General features: G+C 39.2%; 1 protein-coding gene across 5 annotated transcripts in view; it reads left to right on the top strand.

The window, feature by feature from the left end:
* Positions 1-20,729, top strand: part of LOC122547178 (rho GTPase-activating protein 7) — a 190,359-nt gene that overhangs the window by 127,439 nt on the left and 42,191 nt on the right. For 2 of the 5 annotated variants that reach the window (XM_087995231.1, XM_087995232.1), the window contains exons 2-3: positions 17,873-17,944; positions 19,344-19,425. In XM_087995231.1, the coding sequence (XP_087851357.1) occupies positions 17,873-17,944; positions 19,344-19,425 (154 nt within the window). Of the gene's footprint in view, positions 1-6,390; positions 6,646-17,872; positions 17,945-19,343; positions 19,426-20,729 lie in introns of those variants that run through there. The other 3 variants (XM_087995233.1, XM_087995234.1, XM_087995235.1) reach the window with 3 other exon arrangements.

Raw genomic sequence — 20,729 nt, 5'->3', positions numbered from 1 at the left:
GTTCCAACAAAGTATTTTAATTCAACTATAGCACAACTGATGGTAGCATTCTAGTGCAATATTTCATTTCCCACTTTGACATTCCTGTGCCCTCTTTCAACAAGAGTTGAAATTTTGCATCTTGTGTTGCATTTTAAGGGCTGAGGTGGACTTTCCACCCCTAAATAAAAGGTTAGTGGTGAGCCATGACTATGCGATTGGCTTACTTGAGCGACTTCACACCTTTTTGGGTAATTAATTGGCTCAATATGGGCCTTCGGCCTCCACTGGGGAGGAATCTTTGCGCCTGAGAGCTGCTAGCCAATCAAATGATGGTATCTTTCAACCCTACAGTAGCACTGGTTCTGGCCACCACTACCAGAATTGCAGGAGACAATCTCAAACAAAAGAACTCCACTTCAAAGATTTCACTGGTGGCTACACGCTGATGTTAGCCTCCCTAACACTGGTAACATCTCAGCAACAGTAGGAAGTCTGCCTTAAGTGGCCTCAACTGGTTCACATGTAAATGAACCACCCAATGCTGGTAAAAGTTATTACTGCATGGGGCACATAAATAGGGATTTTTAATCTACAATGATGTCCTGTTTTTTAAAAAAGATAAAATTCCAACTGATATTTATGCTGTTGCATATTGTAAGAACTGTTGGATTGTTCAAGTCCATCTTTGTCTAGACTGTATCAACTTTATTGTTGGCCAGCAGGTAAGAGTTTACTCACCAATTTACATAATTCACATCCTGTACCTATCCAGTTTGTCAAAACCAATTATAAAATTACCAGAAAAATGAAGTTAGACATATCTATTTCCAGGACCAGTCCTTTCTTTTAAATAAAACATGTTTAATCAGTAACTCATTAGAAGCATGTAGCGAGGACTTTTCATCCTGTCATTGCATAATATAAGGTGACAAAAAACAAGCTTTATTTTTGACTTGTTACACGTCCAATGTGAATCACGAAGCCATTCTTTCTCTTTGCTTAATCCTAAACAGCTGTTTGCTGAAGCTTTCACCATGATCAGATTTACACTTAGGTGGGGAAAATACTGAAATATTTTAAAGGTCAAATGTATTGAAACTTTTAAAAGTCAAACACCCACAAGTGGTGCTGTGTATCATATCCCTGCTGACTAACAATGAGGAAAATCAATAGTCAAATCAGTCCCCAGAGACAGCAGGTGTCCCATAGAATATTTACTGATGGATGGATGAACATGATGTCAGCCAGTTACGCATCTGGCCAGTTTGCCTTCTGGATCCACAGAGATTAATGCTAGGAAGCTTAGCCGATAATGAACAATGCAAAGTACTTTGGGCAGCTGTGTCCCATTTTTTTGTGCAAAGGTTAGATTACAATGCTGTAGCTCCGTGTATAAACCAAATTAGCTATGGTTGAATTTGAGTTGCATTGCAAGCTGTATTGTGACACTAGCTTTTAGTTGACCCTTTTACGGAGTCATGGCACTAAACCTTGATTTGTTGCGTGGCTGCTACTTGTAGCCTTTTCTTTTCCCAAAAAATCACATGCTACTTATGGAAACTTATTCATTCTGATCAATGCTACTTACAGAAAAAAAACTCCTCCAGTACAGATAACCCTTTTAATAACTGAAATCGAGAGTGAGAATCAAAATTGTCACAAATTCTGTTTTTTGATTTTTTGTTTTTAAAAGATTGATCCCACTTTTCACTAAAATCTTACTGTTCCTTTGGGAAATCACCTGTTTCTCCTTTTTGTCTCCCTCTGTTGTCAAACACTGTAAATTATGTAATAAATTTCTGAAAATTACATCAATGCAAATGTAAATGTTGTGTTAGAGAGAAATCTATAGCTGCCCTTAAAAATGACTTGGAGGTGCCAGTGTTGAACTGGGTGGACAAAGTTTAAAAATCACAACACCAGGTTAAGTCCAACAGCTTTATTTGAAAGCACTAACTTATTCTCCACAACCATCTGATAAGGGAGCAGCGCTCCGAAAGCTAGTGGTTCCAAATAAATCTGTTGAACTATAACCTAGTGTTGTGATTTTTAACCTTACCCTTAAAAAGATAGCAATAGTGTGCTTGAGTCAAGAGCAGGTCATTTTGACGTTGCTGGGGGGTAGCCAGAGAGGGCAGTTAAGATGCAACCATGTCAGCGTGAGACCTTTAACTTGAACCAAATAAGGATGATACACTTTGTTCACTAAAAGGACATCAGTGAGCCAGTTGGATTTTATTGACCAGTCTGACTGATCTATGATAACTTAAATATGTCATTTATTTTCTAATGTCCAGATTTTGTGAATAAGAAATTGTTTAAGGATTTTAGAGATTTGGTCACATGCGTGAAAATGTTATCAGGCTTCAAAGCTCATTTAACGTCATAGAATTTTACAGCACAAAGATCCTATGCCCCATGCCATTTCTCCGATTTTAGCCATTTTTGTCCTGTTCCCATGCCCTTTCTCTTGCCCTTTTCTAATATTTTCTTTGAACTATTTATCTACTTGCATCTTTTAAAAGCTACTTTAGATTAATATCCACAATCTTTTGATACGAAATTCACAACCTTTGCTTAAACTATTTCCAACCTCATTCTTTATGATTTTGATCTTTTAATGCACGCCTGTCCATTACCAACAGAGGGAAAATTATTTTTTCACTTGTGTTCAACACTATGAATTGTTTTCCATCTCCATACTAATTCATATAATCCCAGTTTACTTAATGCCGTTTCTTATATAAAGCTTTTATAATATCGAATACCTTGACTTCCTCTCAACTAGGACATTCAGACAGGGCATATTAAATAACTGGCTTAACTCCTAATTGGGTTGAGTGTTCTCTGCTTGCCTTTGTACTCCACGGTTCAATTCAAAAATCTAGCATCTCATACTACTTTTGAATAGCTTTTGTAAACTTGCCCTTCATTTATAATGATTTGTGTATCTGAATTTTTAAATCCTTCTTAGTACTTCCTTAGTCGTCATTAGACATTCTTCCAAAGTTCTCATTTGAGTAAGTTTAATTCAACATCAATTGTGTAATCTACTTGTATGCTTTTGCATCACTTGCAGTCCCCCTTACAGTCGCCTACAATAGTTTGAGTGTTTTGTACTATTATAACCCAAGTTGCAGGAAGTGCCATTCGCCAGTTACCTTTTGTTCTGGAAAGGCTTCAATTTTAAAATTCTCATCCACGTTTTCAAATTCCTCCATCTCTTCAGCCTTTTTTTTTTCCTGTCACTTTCTGTAACACTGAGATCTCTGTGCTCCTCACATTAAAGACACATGAGACTTGAATTGTTCTACCATAACTGCTGTACCTTCAGCCTCCTAAGACTTAAGCACTGAAATTTTCTTCCAGAACCTTTTTGTTTCTATTTCTCTCATCGCTGCCACAATATTCATCAAAATTTTTGACCAATATTTTGTAAACTATTCTAGCTTCCTATTATGCGACATATTTTTGAATTTGTTGACTCTGCTATGAAGTACCTTAGCACATTTATATGATGCATTTTTGTTATTATATACTGTTTCTGTATGTACTGTTCACTGGAGCACTTGTCAACTACATATTCAAATATCCCTTGATCTGTATCCTATTTCTAGGAATTCAAGTGTGATAGAAACTTTACATGTTGAAATGGAGTTGATAGGCACCACACAAATTGGACTTTATTCAATTATTTTTAACCCAGCTTTCCTCTCTGGCCCTTAAAGCCCTTGATTCCCTGGTCAATGAAAAATCTGTCCATTAGCCTAGAATATTTTCATTAACTAAGCCTCTGCTGCTTGCTGGAAAAGACAATTCCAAGAATTAATGGCTCTTTTAAAGAAGTTCCTTCTCATTTTTGTCTAAAATTGACGACCTGCCCACTATAGATTTTTCTAGTCGACCATTCAGATGAAACATATCTGGGGAAGATGGGACTGGAACAGAGATTTTCTGGCCCCGAGGTAGGCAAACTATCACTGTACCTCCACTGTGTTGTGGAATGGGTAATGTCAATTAACTTAGTAACGAGCTCAATTGGAAATTATATTTACATAAACAGTTTAAGTTGAGCAGGCTGGTGATTTTGGCACCTGATCACTTGCCATCATATGGGGGGGATGCATAGATGTGGGCTTTCACCTCTGCACATCTGTTCTCCCTGCTGTGAAATCATGCCTGGAGAAGGGTGGAAGAATTTGAATGTTAGCTTTTTTTTTCGCACTTGTATTTTGCTCTTGTATTGTCCCATAAATGAAAAATAAGTGATTTTTCTACTGCAGTCCCTTTTTCCCAACAGGGATGAGGAAGACTTTCTTCCCTGATGGTCGTGATTTTGTGGAATTATTTATTGCAGAGAGTTGTAGAGGCTGAATCATTAAGTATTACATATATGGAATGAGCTGCCAGAGGAAGTGGTGGAGGCTAGTACAATTGCAACATTTAAGAGGCATTTGGATGGGTATATGACTAGGAAGAGTTTGGAGGGATATGGGCCAGGTGCTGGCATGTGGGACTAGATTGGATTGGGATATCTAGTTGGCATGGACGGGTCGGACCGAAGGGTCTGTTTCCATGCTGTACGTCTCTATGACTCGAAGTATATTTAAGGTGGAAATAGACAAATTTTTAAAATCAGTGACGGAATCTAGAGTGAGGGAGAAAAGTGAGATGAGGATTATCCGATCAGCCATGATCTAACCGAATGGTGAACGTGGACTCAATGAACTGAATAACCTGTTTTTGCTCCAACATCTAATGGCCTGACATAAGGGCCCAATCTTTTTGATGTATCCAGAGTTTCATCTACCAGTTGGAGAGTCTGGTCTGAACATGACATGCTGTCTCACTTAAGGATTGTCTGCTGAACAATAGGCCAGTGGGAATCTGATGAGGTGTGGACCTCCCCAAGGGAAGGTAAATATTAAAAGTTGGGGGCCAGATAATGGCAGCTTGTGCTCAGCAGGCCACAAAGGCAGGTGGTGGCTATTTCAGGGAAAACGATTGCACATGTCCAAGGATTATCGAGCAACCTTGGTCACAACTAAATAATGGGAGGTTTTGGTGTTCTGCAAGGAAGGAGACCTGGAGAGAGAGCTGGGAAGAAGGGCTGCTGCAGAGCCCCTGCAATGTCCAGCCCCTCAATTGGGCACTGGCAGCCTTTATTAAAGGGAGTCCCTAGAGATGCCAAGGTGGTTGTACCGTCTGAGGTGCTGCATGCATGACAACATGCCTAACCACAAGTCAAAACTAGTGGTGGTGGTCCGTGATGTTTAAATGGTCATTGATTCACCTCTAAAGAGTCTCAAATGGAAATTAGGCCGGAAGGTAAACCATGGACTGTCCCACACCGATCTTAATTCTGGTGGAGGAGGAGATGCTGTGGTATTCAGGTATGAAACCATCCTGCCTCATTTAAAATGCCCTTCCAGCTTCCTAGCTGACCTCTGGCCAAGAGCAGTGGATTCCACCCAAGCAGCTTTCATAGCAGCTAGAGTACTTTTTTTTCAATTATGTGAGTACACTGGTACCAACATTAAATGTATCCAGCTTATTAAATCTCACTCCTGGAGCCTTTTTCTCATATAGAGTCATAGAGATGTACAGCATGGAAACAGATCCTTCGGTCCAACCCGTCCTTGCCGACCAGATATCCCAACCCAATCTAGTCCCACCTGCCAGCACTCGGCCCATGTCCCTCCAAACCCTTCCTATTCATATACCCATCCAAATGCTTCTTAAATGTTGCAAATGTACTAGCCTCCACTACATCCTCTGGCAGCTCATTCCTATAAGTTTCATTCTTCTAAATAATTTGTTTAAATAATCATTTGTCTGATCTGAATTTTGACATGTGATTGATTTCTAAGTCTTGTAGAGCAAGAATATTTTCTGGAGGGCAAATATTGGTGAATCTATTAAAGTGCAGATTTTTAACATTACTTGGATTCACAATACTGTGACACATTCTCTTCTTATGAAGGAGATTCTTCAGTTAAGTGCAACCATTTGAACTGTGCCTGAATGCAATCCATTCGCCCTGGAGGTAAAGTCTCTTTCAGTGCTGGTCATCTGGATGACTGTTCCCTTCCACTCTGCAGGCAATAACTCATTTCTCCTGGAGTGTTCCACTGTAGAATAGGGCGACACAGGAACGGAAATGCTGTTTCTATGTTTCTTTCAATGCCACACACAGTCTCTCTGAAATAAAGGGGAAGGGTTCTCTAGACTTCAGCTAGGAATTGGATGTGGTTTACTTTAACTTTGAAATGGTGTAAGAAGTCTGAGAATACCCGCTTACATTTGACAGCTCGTTACCCCTAGTTTGTGAATGGAAAATTCCAGTAAGTGCTCATACCAATGCTGGAGCTTGAAGTGATACATACACCAGCTGTGCAGGGAATTTGCAGGAGTGTGTTGCAAAGTAATGTCTTTGCAAGGAATTGGGTTGTGTAAAGCAAAAGTAACTTTTACTTTTGTTGAAAGGAAGTAAGATCACTTAAGCAAGACGTTTGAATTTTAAAACTTCAACGTGGCTCCGAGCTACAAAGAAATCAACATTTGACATCTGTGCTACATAAGATCTCTGTTTAATTGTTGAGCAAGTTGGTATCTCTGCAAGACTAAATGCTGTGAACCCTCTTAGTAAGATGATTGTAAAACGTGAGTAACTACTGAATATTGATTATCTAGTTTTATTGAACGAATCTATAAGTATTATAATGTTATGAGATTCCTGGTCTTGAAATGTAATTTGTTTGACTTTCACTGAACTGCTGGTAGAACAAATTAGTTAATTCATTAAAATAAGCTAAATTTCTGATTTTAAGGTATCTAGTTTTATTAACTTCTCACCAGCTTGAGTAGTTTTTAATAAAGGAACAAATAAATATGAAAAATTTTGAAAAATCTTTAGTTTTTCAAGCATGTATAATGCATTTTATAGTTAGTTACCAAAATCTTTTTAATTTTTAATGTTTTTCCAAATCTGAGGGGTTATTGCTTTGCCTGTTAATAGTTTAGATGAATGAGGAGGGGATGATCGGCAGTGGAATCCATTCCCTTTATGAGGCATGGACTGAAGACCAAAGATGCTCACATCTTCCCTTCCATTCAGACTGAAACTTATACGACATATTTACTAAGCTGATAAACATTACTGTGATTTTGAAAATATGCCACTTTTGAAATGGTTAAATATTTATTACGATCTGTCTGTATTTGGGAAAGCGACTGTGTTTATCAAGCAATGGAAAGTATTAGGTTTTTGATTTTGTACTAGTGAAGTTGAGATAAACAGTGTAAAAAGAGCTGCTGTTTAGAAGTGTTTGAGCTGAGCTATCAACAATATGCTTTATTAAATAATGAGCTATATGTCTATAGAAATGGGCAAAGTTAAAAATCTCAACACCTGGGTTATAGTCCAACCGGTTTATTTGGAAGCACTATCTTTAACAGCGCTGCTCCTTTATCAGGTGGTTGGAAGGAGCAGTGCTAGTAAAGTTAGTGCTTCCAAATACATCTGTTGGACTATAACCTGGTGTTGTGATTTTTAACTTTGATCACCCCAGTCCAACACTACTTCTCCAAATCTATAGAAATGGTGTAGGCGTTCTGCTGTCCTGGTTTTTGTTGTAAACTTAATTTCTAAATTGATGCTATTGCAGAGAAAGATGTAGGATTATTGGTTTCTCCAAGGGGTGATTCATGGTGACTTAAAAAAATGTGAGTTATGCAAGAAATATTCTGTTGAGGGAGATCGCCACCATCATTAGCCAAGAGAAGATCAATCTTTTGTCTCTTTCGTGTGGTCTTGGGAGATCTCCATAACTTGCTTTTCCAGTTTTCATGTCTATTTTCCTGCTAAGATACTATTTCAGGCACTACCAGTATTTGTTCATTTATAGACCAATTCCATTCTCCTCCTCTTGATATCCATAGTGATACACCTTTTACATGGTACCCAATGTTGGAAAGCAGAAATCCTTGCTGATTTATGCCTTCTCTAAATTGAGCACCATGGTAAGTTTGTTTTCTAGTTGAAATCAGCTCACTTACAACGGACCAGGCATGGGGTCTGAACATTTCCCAAACTTAAGACCTCATCTCTTCAAGGTTCATTTGTCACATGACTATTGGCGAATTTTGGATTCTAAGTGACTAAATGACATTACATTATTGTCACATACATACTGAGAAAATATATCTTTCCCAGGTTGAGTAACATTTTGAGTAATGGGCAGTATTGTATGCACTGGAACATTCATGGTGAATCTTTATTTCAGTAAGGTTTTGATCTAATGAAAAGGGACTGTATTACCCTTCTTCAGATTCAGTGAGAGAACTAAGTAAGTGCCTTTTTTTTTTTTGCTTCTTTTCTAAAATAAATTGGTCAAAGCCTGAAAGTAATTTGCCTGGATAAATTCCCTCTTTTTTTGGCAAATGATTTTTCAAAGCTGTTAAGAATAAATGTTATCTAGTGAAAACAAAGTCATAGTTTGATGTATAGCTCTGTGAACTTTGATGCCCAATTGATTACACTGTGCATGTAGTAATGTCATAACCTTGGGGAAATAATTAGGGTCCAGAGCTTAAGTGGACCAGGAATTAAATTGCTTAACAGCGCAGTCATTGGGCAGAGGTTTCATTCTTAAAAATGAGAATGCAGAAAATCTCTCTCAAGCATCACAACATTAAAAAATTATTCTTATTGAACTAGCCTTGTCGTAAGGAAATCTCTTTAGCATTGTTAAAAAATTAAACTCCAGCATTGACAATAATAAATTCAGGAATTACTTCAAAAGTTTAAGTTTTGAAAATAATTGAATGTAATTTTAAGAACAGCACAGTTAGGGGACTGCTCCATTAACTCTGAATTTTTCAATTGAGCTGAGTTATGCTGGCTCTCTGTGAACATAATGTTACACCACAATGCAATCATTGTACATATTGTAAATGGCACTTTTTTTTACTGTATAATGCCATGTGGCTGAATAGTTTGGGAAATGGAAATTATGTAATTCTAAGCTTGGAGTTTACACATTGTTTCCTCAAGTCTTTTGACACTTTCTATTGTACCAGGTCTGCGTGGCGCCTGTCTCTAACTGGGTGGGAAAGCTTATTTAATTCAAATCCAAGGGGGATACGTTCCAAGATACTTCATCCTTAGAGGTCATAAAACATGGCTTTCCAAATAGAGTAGAGATTGAGCGCTAATTTTGGCATTACAAGCTCCCAGGCAGCAAGGACTGCTGTGGAGCTTTAATAGTGCGAAAAGCTATGTGGTCCTTTCTAAATCGCCAAGATTGTCTTTAAAGTGGGTGTATCCTAATTGATTAAATATGGAGGTTTGAATGCTATGTTGAAAAGCCCTGTGGAGAGGTAGATATGTAAACAATGCAAAAAAGTAAATTTTCTTTAGTTCAGAGTCTAAACTGAACACACTTGCCAACCTACACCCCCTCAGATCTTTTTCCCCTCTTCACGCAACTCCCTACCTCAACTCTCTCAAGGGAGCTCATCTCCAGCAACATGTTGAGATCCCAGTGGGAATAAATTTGGGAAGCACTGGCACAAATGTTCAGACTTTCATACTTAATATTTTTCTCTACAATTAATACCTGGCTCTGCTTCCTACTATGAACCTTTTTTTATGATGTTGAGCTCATTTGAAATTTTGCTGTTTTCATCCTAACTTGCATAACCTCCAATTCACCATCACTTTTGCATCCCTGACCTACTGCAATTGCTGGTTCAGCAATGTTTTGAATTTAAAACTCTATATCTGATTTCGACCTCCTCCATGTGCCTCTGTAATCTCCTCCAGCTCTACCCTTCTTGAATTCTGGGCATTTTATGGGTCTCTAATTGTCGTCACCGCATCATTGGCGGCTGTGCCTTCGGTTTCCCAGGGCCTAGCTGAGTCTTTCCCTTAAAGCTGTCCATGTTCTTACATTTTTTTTATATGATGTCATCTTGTTAAACACACTAAAGGCTCATTTCAAAAGTAGTTGTGAATCTAGTGTATTGTTAATTACCATTGCATATATATCTCTTGTTTAAAACTAAATTTTTAAAATTTGGAAATACATTTGGCCAGAATGGTTTCACACCGCCGATTAGAAATTGGTATACGTTGTGGTCAGAATGATCTTGGAAAGAACAGCATATTCTATTGGTGAAACCCTGTCCTGCCTCCCAACAACCCATGAGGAATCGTGCAACCTCCTTAAATGGCAATGTGTCCGCTGCCTTTGGAATGATGCTTTGGTCTTTGAGATTTGGAATGGGGTGGTGCTGGATGGAGAATTCTGACAGTGGCTGACTCACACACCACAGTTTCTGAAGAGTGACACATATGTTGATTTTCTTTTTAAAGATTGAGATCATCAAGGCATTTGCATGCCTGCCTTGTATTTTCCTTCTAGAATCCACAGAGGATTGTGCAAATTTTGGCAACTGGTTGGTGAAGAATCTGAAGTCTCATGATAATTTGTTCAGGTGCATCTCATTGACACCGTTTTCCCCAACACCGTTTGCTAATGTGTTGTTCTTACCTGGCGTGGCCTACATGAAACTGCAGGTACACAGCAATGTTGCCAACTCTTCACTTCCCTCTGTAATGGCCGAGTTTGACTCTGTTCCAGGGCAATTCGGAACGGGCATCAAATGCTCACCTTAGCAATGATACCTTCGTACCACAAAAAAGAATAAAAATAAATGCTGATTGTTGAGGAAACATCTCTTGAACCACAACTGCGTGAACTGGAACCAAAGAGGAATTCCTGCCTTCTCTAAATTGAGCCAATTCCATTGTTCTTTTACCTCACAATCTGTGTCATTAAGATGTTTGCACTTCTTGAGGCTTTCACTTTCCAACCGTCTTGAATCCGTTCTGTTTTTAGGTTTTGTCAAGAGTTGAAAACCGGACTTTAGGATCTGAAAATATCATCCACTTGGACTATTGGAGATTTAAAGTAAAGGAAAATAGATGCTCAGTTAAATTTTCTATTGAAGATGTTAGTGTGAGTGAGGGATATCAAAATGGGTCCTGGTGTGCAATGGATGATGATGAGTAATTCAAAATATAGTTCGAGCGGAAATTAGGGCATGACTTTGGGTATGACTAATTCAAATCTGCCCCAAAGGCAAAGCACACGGGTGGTGTGTCCTGATGTGTTCCAGAGCACACTACTTACACTGTACTATATAGAATGTATGTCAAAGGAATCTGCTGCAAGAATGTAAAAAATCCCTGGCCAATACAGGGAAAGCATTGTGCTTGAGAACACTGGCAGCTGGTGTGTACGTGCGTCTGCGTGTGGTAAGCTACTGTGTTCTGGAGACGGTTATGCTTAATCAAGCAATCCAAGACTCCAGTAGATACTAGATAAGAATGATTTGGATCTACATGTATCATAGATGGAGCCAACGTCAGCACTGCCAAGTTTTCAAAGGCTGCCAGGTTTCCTGATTACTTTTGGGAGGAGACAGATTGTCCAACAAACATTAAGCCAAAAGCATCCATTAGACTAAATTGAACCGGGGCTCAAAGGGCTGGACTTCCTGCTCCTTTGTATTTGCCAAAATGAGCTTAATTGCTCTGTATTTAGACCTCTAAATTCCATAATTTTAAATCCTAATTTCAGGTTTTCTTTTGAGTTTTAAAGAATTTAGGAATATTTAGCAGTGCAGTACTTGAAGTCACAGCATTGTTTTCAGCTGTGCAGTACTAACAATGTAATGATAGCTCAACATTTAACATGGGAGTCGTTTTTCAGTGTTATTTTTAAACTTATGAATTTTTGGGCCATGCAAAATACAGCTTTTTGACCACCCCATTGTGTGTTATGATAGGACCCCAAGCAAGGTTCCCCAATTCTTTATGGTTTTAGATAAGGTAAGCAAACCATTGATCCCTGAGTGAGGAGGGATTATTTGGTTCCTTTTTTTTTAAAAAAAAAACTTATCTACCTCTTTGGTTGCAAATGATTACTTTACTTTAGAAAGGATCCCTTCCATTTATGGATATCATCTTCATGGGCCCAAATGAGCTTCTCCTTTTAAAAAGGAGCCAGTTTAGCCAGGCTTACTTGAATTAACAAAATTTATTCTTAGAAATAAGAGAAGAGTACAAGAAGATAAATTAAACCAAAACACACATGGATGAGTCTAAGTTGACTCAGTTGCAGTTGGGATTACTGGTAACATAGACATTGGTTGTAAAACAGTCAGTTTCACGATCCTCTGTTTTGCTGATTTAGTTGAGATTCTGCAGTTCTAATTCCTTTTTGACCATAATTGAATTCCAGTATTCAGGATGAGTATGTCCTTTTTGTTCTCGTCTTGTTCCCTGGCTGTTGCTAGCTAACTTCTGACACTTAGTGAGAGATGTTTCGTTTTGAAGAATATATAATGTATTTGCAGTTTGCAATGTACTATTCAAGAGGTGGCATGGTGGCTTAGTGGTTAGCACTGTTGCATCATTGTGCCAGGGACCCAGGTTTGATTCCAGCCTTGGGTGACTGTCTGTGTGGAGTTCGCACATTCTCCCTGGGTCAGCGTGGGTTTCCTCCAGCTGCTCCAGTTCCCTCCTACATTCCAAACATGTGCAGGTCCGGTGAATTGGCCATGTGAAATTGCCCATAGTGTTCAGAGATGTGTAGGTTAGATGCATTAGTCATGGGTAAATGTCGGGGAATGAGTCTGGGTGGGTTAGTCTTTGGAGGGTCAGTGTGGACTTGTTGGGCTGGAGGGCCTGTTTCCACACTGTAGGGATTCTATGAGCAGGTTATCAACATCTCTTTATTAGCCACAAAAGATCATAGCCCAGTCTGCTTGACTTGCCTCTTTCCCCACCCTACTTTCCTCCACCCTTACTTTACAGGGCTGTAGTTTTACTTCTCCTTCTCAGCTGTAGGTGTGACATTCTGTGATGGTTTCTCCTTCCAGGCGGCCAAGCGGTCTACGTCAGTCACTTTTGGTTGCTTCAACCCTTTTTTTAAAAAGTACATTTTTTTTTTTTAAGTATCATTCCAAAATGCCTAAAGTACTTTAGGGTTCTGCCCCATGCAGTGACAAGTATGTATTGCGTTAGGAGGATCCAGTGGACCATTTTCCACCATTGTCTGTTTGTTGATGAACCCACCTGACTTTTTCTTTGAAAAATTCCAGGTTCTATAAGACTAAGCAGTTTGTTCTGTTCTCAGTGTTTCTTGCTAATTATTTGGAGATGTTTTAGAAACCGCTACCAATTTGACCGAAGGTGAGAAGTTTTCCAAATAAAACTTTTTGGGTAGGCAACAAATGGGGTACCATCTAATTCCTGTCTATGAACTGGAATTGAGTTTCTTTGGTCCAAATCCATTTTGCATTATTCTTCCCAGAGCACTCATGTGGCTGGTAAGGTGTTAATGATTTATTTAATTGCTATTAGAGTGGCGTTCAAATCTATTATTTGGTGTCCACTTATGATAGGATTGCTGAGCAATGATCAAACATGGGATATTTGACTCCTTTCTCCCTGCCATTCACAGCGTTATAAACACAAAGTGTAATCAAAGCACTTTATCGTTGTCAGAATTGCATTTTGCCATTTAACATGGGCAATGTTTTGAACTCAGAAGCTTTCTTCTCTGTAAAATGTAGTGCTGTGTGATTACTCGTCAAAGTCCCTATTTGATTTTCAGTAGAACCCTTCTTTCTTTGAAGACTGTATTTAAGTAGGTTTAAGTTTAGTTATGCAATTGAAGTAACTTTTATTTTAAGCCAATTATGAAGTATTTTACTTTCTTAATTGTGTCTTTACTTTATATCCTATTCTATTATTCTTGTAAATAATTTTGTTTTTTGTTGGGGAAAACCCTTTTCATCATTAGAGAATTTTGCTTCCACTGAAAGATTGCAGAAATTGATGCCATCTAGTTTTTTTCTTGTTCAATATGTGTGTCCATGTGACCTCTTATATTCTAATGACCGATGACTAGTAAGGTCCAAAGTAACAGGTGATTGGCAATGCCACCAGCTACTGCAGAGCTACATTCAGCTGGTAGGTGACAGGCAAGTTCATGTGACTAGAAAACACCTGCCACATCTCCATAAACTTCACAAAATATATTCACCAGTTTAACTCATTTGCTATCCATTAGTTTTTTTTTGGTTTTCTGGGCACAGGAAAGACTTAGAATTATTCAACGCAGCACTCTGACACTCGAAGGGGGGTGGAGGAGGGGTGGGAGAAGTAAAGTTTGCATAACAATGATACTTTCCTGAAAATTTGTTTGTGACTGAGTCTATATATAAACAGTGAAATATTCATCATAGGCAAGAAAAGTAACACTAGGTTTTAACTTTAAAGCTAGTCATTATATTTTTCTGTAAAATTGTATGGGTGGTAATGTGAGTGAACAGAAACTGGCTTCCATAATCCCAAATTAAATTAGTCCCACCTGCCTGCTCCTGGTCTATATCCCTCCAAACATTTGTCATTCATGTACTTATCAAAGTGTCTTTTAAATGCTGTAACCGCATCTGCATCCACCATTTCATCAGAAGGTTCATTCCACACATGAAACACTCTGTTGTTAACCCAGAAAGAGTCTTTTAAGTCTTTTTCCTCTCACCTGAGAGATATGCCTCTGGTCTTGAAATCCCCCAGCCTAGGGAAAAGCCACCTGCCATTCACCTTATTTTACAAACCTCTATAAGGTCAGCCCTCAACTTCCTACACTCCAGTGAAAAATATCCCAGCCTATCCAGCCTCTCCTTATAACTCAAACCCTCTGTTCCCAGCAACAGCCTGCTAAATCTTTTCTAAATGCTCTCCAACTTCATATACTTCCTATAAAACAGGGCAACTAGAACTGGACACAGTACTCCAGAAGAGGTGTCACAAGTATACTGTACAACCTCCACATGATGTCCCAACCCCTATACTCAAAGGTCTGAGCAATGAAGGCAAGTGTGCTAAATGTTTTAACTGCCCTGCCTATATGTGACACATTCTTCAAAGAATCTTGTACCTGAAGCCTGAGGTGTCTCTGATCTACAACACTACCCAACACCCTACATTTAATTGTATAGGTCTTGCCCTTGTTTGTTTTACCAATCTTACCTGGAGCTCTGTAGGTCCAGGCTTCAACTTTGTGATCTGATCTTATGACTGACTGACTCCTTTCGCACCCGTTCAGTACCTATATAAAGAATGATTGGTGTATTTCCCTTTCTCCACAAGTGGGGAAGAAAAGGACTTGTAATAAATAATGTGTACGATTTAAAAAGGCTGGTTTAAAGTCTGCTGATTTAATTTGTATGTGGATATGTCCCTAATAGGATTGAAGTAGATTGTCTTGCTATACTGTTTAAAGCATTACAGCTTCAATCGCAAGATCTTAAATAACAGAAAATTGGTAAAACAAAACATGCTGAGGAAATGGAGGTGTTGTTTGCCATTGTGAAGCCTCTTTGACTGTCAGTTACAGCCCTCCCTTAACTGATTGATTTAATTACTGCTCCTGCATATTGAATGCCACTTGGAAGAGCCATTGGGGACAGTAAGGGTGCAGAACAAGAGAACCAGTCAGCAGTTTCATAAACAATCGCTAACAGTGGCTCCAGTAGCATGGATACCAGCCAAGTCTTCAAGGACCTATCTCCTCCTGGGCAACAGGTGGTGAGGGGGGGGGGGGGTGTGTGGAAAAATTGATTTTATCCTTGCCAATCAACATTTGTAGATGCATCTGTCCATAATAGTAATACTACAAATGCCCACTGCACAGTCTAACCTGTATGGCAATATTCAGAATAGATGTATCACCTTAAACTGAACATCAATGAGGGCTAGGGACCATCATCAGCAATATTGTATTCATCATCATCTGTAACCTCCAGAGCCCACATCTCCTCCTTTTGTCATTTACCATTTGAGTCAGGGGACCCGCCTTGGTAGAGGAGTATAGGAGATCATGATAGGAGCAGTGTAAGGCATAGCCTTTTTAAAAATAAAAGCCAGTCTGGTGAAGCTACAGCACTGGACAACATTCTTTTTAAATAATACAATCCGTGTGCTATAAATTGTGCGAAGCAGGCAGTGGACCTACTGCATTAAATCTGGATAGTACTGTCTCATTCAGCTGTGAATGATGGTGTCAGTTGCAAAATAAGGTAAGGAAGAGGTTATATAAGCATTCCCATCCTCTGATGTCAAAGTACAATATAAGTGAAGAAGACCAGACAAAGGCACTTTTAACCAAATTTAGCCTGGAAAAATAAGGCCAGCATGTGATATAAACAAAAGGACCTGCGGGTTTTTCTAAGCCGCATACTATCTGGACCTGGAGCAATGTTGCCTTTGCTTCATTACTGTGTCAAAATCCTAGACCTCTTGCCCTAATAGCACTGCGCCTATACCTACAGCATGCCAGAGGTTCCAGAAAGTGACTTATTGGTTGAGGAATATAGTGCATCATGATAGCAGCATCAGGCATGGCTATGAAAAAGCCTTTTCAAGGGTATTGGGGATCATTAATAAGTACTGTCCTCAACAGCGTTCAGATTAATTGGTCTCATGTTGTCATGGAAGATGCAGCAGGTGTTGGCAGTCTCCATGGCTCTATCCTCCATTGAAGAATCAGCAACACATGGCTGAATTACTTGTGCCCACACAGAACAAGGTAATGTATGTTGATAGGTGGCTCTGCCATGCACAAATTCATCACATTGTGAGCCTAACTCGTGAGCTTATAATGGTTTGTGGTGTAATTCTTAACGCAGTCAGGATGATTTCGTAAACCTGGTCCAATAGCAGGATCACATCTAATGTGGAGATGGTATTTTGAGCTTTGTATGCATTAGTTGACTGAGCACAATCAGCATACTGTCTGCTTGAAACCCTCAGGATCCTGTATCCAATATTAGATGTCCAAAAGAATCCAGTACAGGACTGTAAGCAAAGTAAGTATATCCATATTTTTAATTGACAAAAGGATTATGGAAATGGTCAATCACAGTTCCATGTCCCCATGACAGAACTCGTGTCCAATCAGAGTCCACCTGCCTGGTCAGAGTATTTTTTCCAGATTCTAGATTAGAGTGGTGCTGGAAAAGCACAGCAGTTCAGGCAGCATCTGAGGAGCAGGAGGATTTTTTCTCATAACTGAGATGACTGATTCCAACATGGAGGAGCAGAGGAGCTGTTAACCAATCAGCACCCTCTTCTCATACTGTATAAATTTCTGCTCTCTTTCTAAGTTTTTGGTTTCTTGCATGTCTGTCTTTATGAATACAAGATGGAAAAACTTTGACTTTGTCTCTTTTTAGCAATGTTTATACTTCCTACAGTTAAGCAGCATTCAGTAGAAATGACGAAATACAGAAACTGCATTCTCTTTTTTTTACAAAGTAGAAGTACACAGGGACAAACAATTGCTTGATATTCAAAGTTGAGGCAGACCAGGAAGCCCAAATTTTGATATTGCTTTCAGATCCAGTTAGTAATTAGTCTCCGAGCAGTTGTTTTTGTTAAAACGGGACTTAATTGGGATACCCAGGTTGACACTGAAACTCTGCATTCCCACCATTCACAAAGATTAAATGGCTTTGGACATTAATGTACAGAAATGCTTGGGCTGCACAATTCATGCTTTTGCTGTATGTGTTCTATTATAATAACATGCTTTGAAATTCAAAATAAGTCATCTTGATCCACCTTTGCCAAGCTGTGTTCTGTTTGGAAATGTGTGCATTTCTGTTTTAGTCATAAAACAAAACAACTTGCACACCTAATGACTGGATTGGAATTTTATATTTTTTTATTTTCAGTGTGCACTGCCATAATTTATTGCTGGACTATATGCAATAAATGTTGATTTCCTATCTCTCCTCTCTTCCTCAGAAATTGAAGCAAAGGATGCTTGTGACTGGTTGAAAGCTGCTGGATTTCCACAGTACTCCCAACTATTTGAAGGTAAACTATTTGATTTTTAAGTTTCCTATTCTTTTACATAATTGTCAATAGGTTCTGGGATCTCCATGTCTTGGGTTGTGACCATTTTCCTCCTTTCATGTTTCAGTTCACACAAGGATCTGTTTTGGGACCACTGCTGTTTGTCATTTTAATAAATGGCTTAGAGGCAGGCATAGGTGGATGGGTTAGTAAGTTTACAGATGACACTAAAGTCGGAGTGGTGGACAGTGTGGAAGAATGTTGCGGGTTGCGGGGGATGTTGACAAAATGCAGAATTGGGCTGAGAAGTGGCAAATGGAGATAAATGTGAGGTGTTTCTCTTTGGGAAGAATAACAGGGAAGGCAGAATACCGGGTCAATGGAAAGATTCTTGGTAGCGTGGATGTGCAGCGGGATCTTGGAATCCATATAGATCCCTGAAAGTTGGCACCCAGGTGGATAGTGCTGTTAAGGCGGCATATGGTGTGTTAGGTTTTATTGGTAGAGGGATTGAGTTCTGGAGCTGTAATGTCATGCTGCAACTATTCAAAATGCTAGTGCAGCTGCACTTGGAATATTGTGTATAGTTCTGGTCGCTTTGTTACAGGAAGGCTGTGAAAGCATTGGAAAAGGTGCAGAGGAGATTTGCCTGGTCTGGAGGGAAGGTCTTTTGAGGAAAGGCTGAGAGACTGAAGTCTGTTCTCATTAGAGAGAAGGCGGCCAAGAGGGGATTTGATAAAGACATACAAGATGATCGGAGGATTAGATAGTGTAGACAGTGAAAGTCTTTTTTTCCCTAAGATAACGTCAGCTTGTACGAAGGGACATAGTTACAAATTGAGGGTGATCGATTTAAGACAAATGTCAGAGGCAGGTTCTTTACTCAGTGGTAAAGGTGTGGAATACAACGTAGTTCATTCAGCCACGTTAGGGAGATTTAAACAATCCTTGGATAAGCACATGGATGATTTTGGGATAGTGTAGGGGGATGGGCTTAAATTAGCTCACAGGTCGGCGTAACATTGAGGGCCAAAGGGCCTGTTCTGTGCTGTTCTGTTGAGTGCTACAACTGACACCAAAATCTACTAAATTCAGAGTAGTCCTGTTACTGTAATATCAGCCCTAAATGGCTAAAATAAACTTGCAAAAGCAAATTTGTTATGCTATCTCAGCACTATTATTTCTCACTCTACTGTCTAAAGGTTTGAGTACACATGGAGAATAAAGTAACCTAAAATGAAATTACAAGTTTCGTTGAGCATTTCCTTATTCTGATCACTATCCATTATAGACTCATGACTATATGCCAAAACTCCTCCGGAGCAAATTGTGGCTTCAAAGCCTCTAAGTGATTTATCATAACGTTTCTTTGATATGAGAACTTCACAGAATTTAACCACTCCCATTTCATTCTTCACAGCCTCCCTGTTTCCTATTGATATTGAAGTTGTGAAAAATGATCATGAGTTTTTAGACCAGGATGCCACAGAGTCTTTGTGCAGGTAGGATCTTGTTCTAGAAATGTAATTCTGTGTAGACAAAGCCATTATACTTGTGCAACAAGTCAATATGGAGCATGGCAATGAGCTTAATAAAAGTGGGCTACTTTGAGGTTAATTTCCTTTCTCCCTACACACATGCAGGGAGTGATCCAGGCTTGCCCATTTAGGAATTATTGATTTTTCTCCAATAGAGGGGTATGGATTTGGGCATTGGGAGGATGTGTTTTCACTGTTCTACATGCAGACTGGGCAAGCTTATGAAAAAATTATTTCAAGATATGCAATTTAAGTTTGTTACATTCAAGAGATGAGAGTAACTTAACATCTAGTGATGAGTGTTACATCAAGGAGGCCTATCCAAACTAGTCAGCGGGATGGAGAATGTGAACATCTCAATTGGTTGGAGTCCTATCTTGCTCAAAGGGAGGTGTTTGTGGCTGTTGGGGGTCAGTTATCCCAGTCTCAAGACTTGACTTTGGAGGAACACCTGCAGTAGTGCCCTAGGCACTCCATTTTCAGGAGTTTCATCAAGCCTTGTTCGCCTCCCCCCAACTGCATTACCACACTTTTTATTTCTGGGTTGAATTCTATTTGCTACTGCTCTTGCTGACCACTCTGGTTTTTCCTGCAGTTTCAACCTTGCTCCTCACTACTTACCACCTCATTTGTTTTTGTGTATTCTGCAAACTACTACTTCATACCCCTTGCATTTAAGTCCAAAATTAAGTGTTCTCAGGAGATATTCTTCTGAGACGGAGATTGAAAGTCACTGCAGGCATAGACTAATGCATTGTACTTGTATCCATTCATGCTGTGCCGTAAATCTGGATTCTACAAACCTTCCATTTCACAAGTCATAAATGAATGTTTTTGCCATTCTATGTAAATATATCTATAATAAATGTAGAGTACATAACACAAGTTCTCTGAATGTGTTTGCCTGGAGTTTGTGGTGCTAATGACAGCAAAGCTATAAGCTTTCACTTGTAAATTCACTGAAAATGACATTCTCCTTGCTTTCACTCCATATTTAAACTGCATCAGTAAAGGGGGAAAAAAACACTGTCCAGAAATCACTGGGTGGTATTAGGCAGCTTTTTTTCCCCCCCAAAGTCAGTGCTGATTCCAGTGCTTTAACGCTAACCTCCTCATTCAGGTAAACCATCTGTCAGGAGGACTGCATGCTTACAAAATCAACTTTGTATTATCGATGTACTAGTTTGGTTAATCTACTTAATTGAACCTTGGCCTGAATTCTACTTTTTTTTTCAAAAAGAAAGCAATCTTTGTGTGACCAGCTACAG

This window comes from Chiloscyllium plagiosum, unplaced genomic scaffold (genome assembly GCF_037043375.1).
Source record: "Chiloscyllium plagiosum isolate Xiang-an unplaced genomic scaffold, Cpla_swu_hap1 HiC_scaffold_16, whole genome shotgun sequence".
NCBI classification, from domain to species: domain Eukaryota; kingdom Metazoa; phylum Chordata; class Chondrichthyes; order Orectolobiformes; family Hemiscylliidae; genus Chiloscyllium; species Chiloscyllium plagiosum.
The sequence above is the reverse complement of the archived record's forward strand: the minus strand, read 5'-3'. Positions and strand labels throughout refer to the sequence as shown.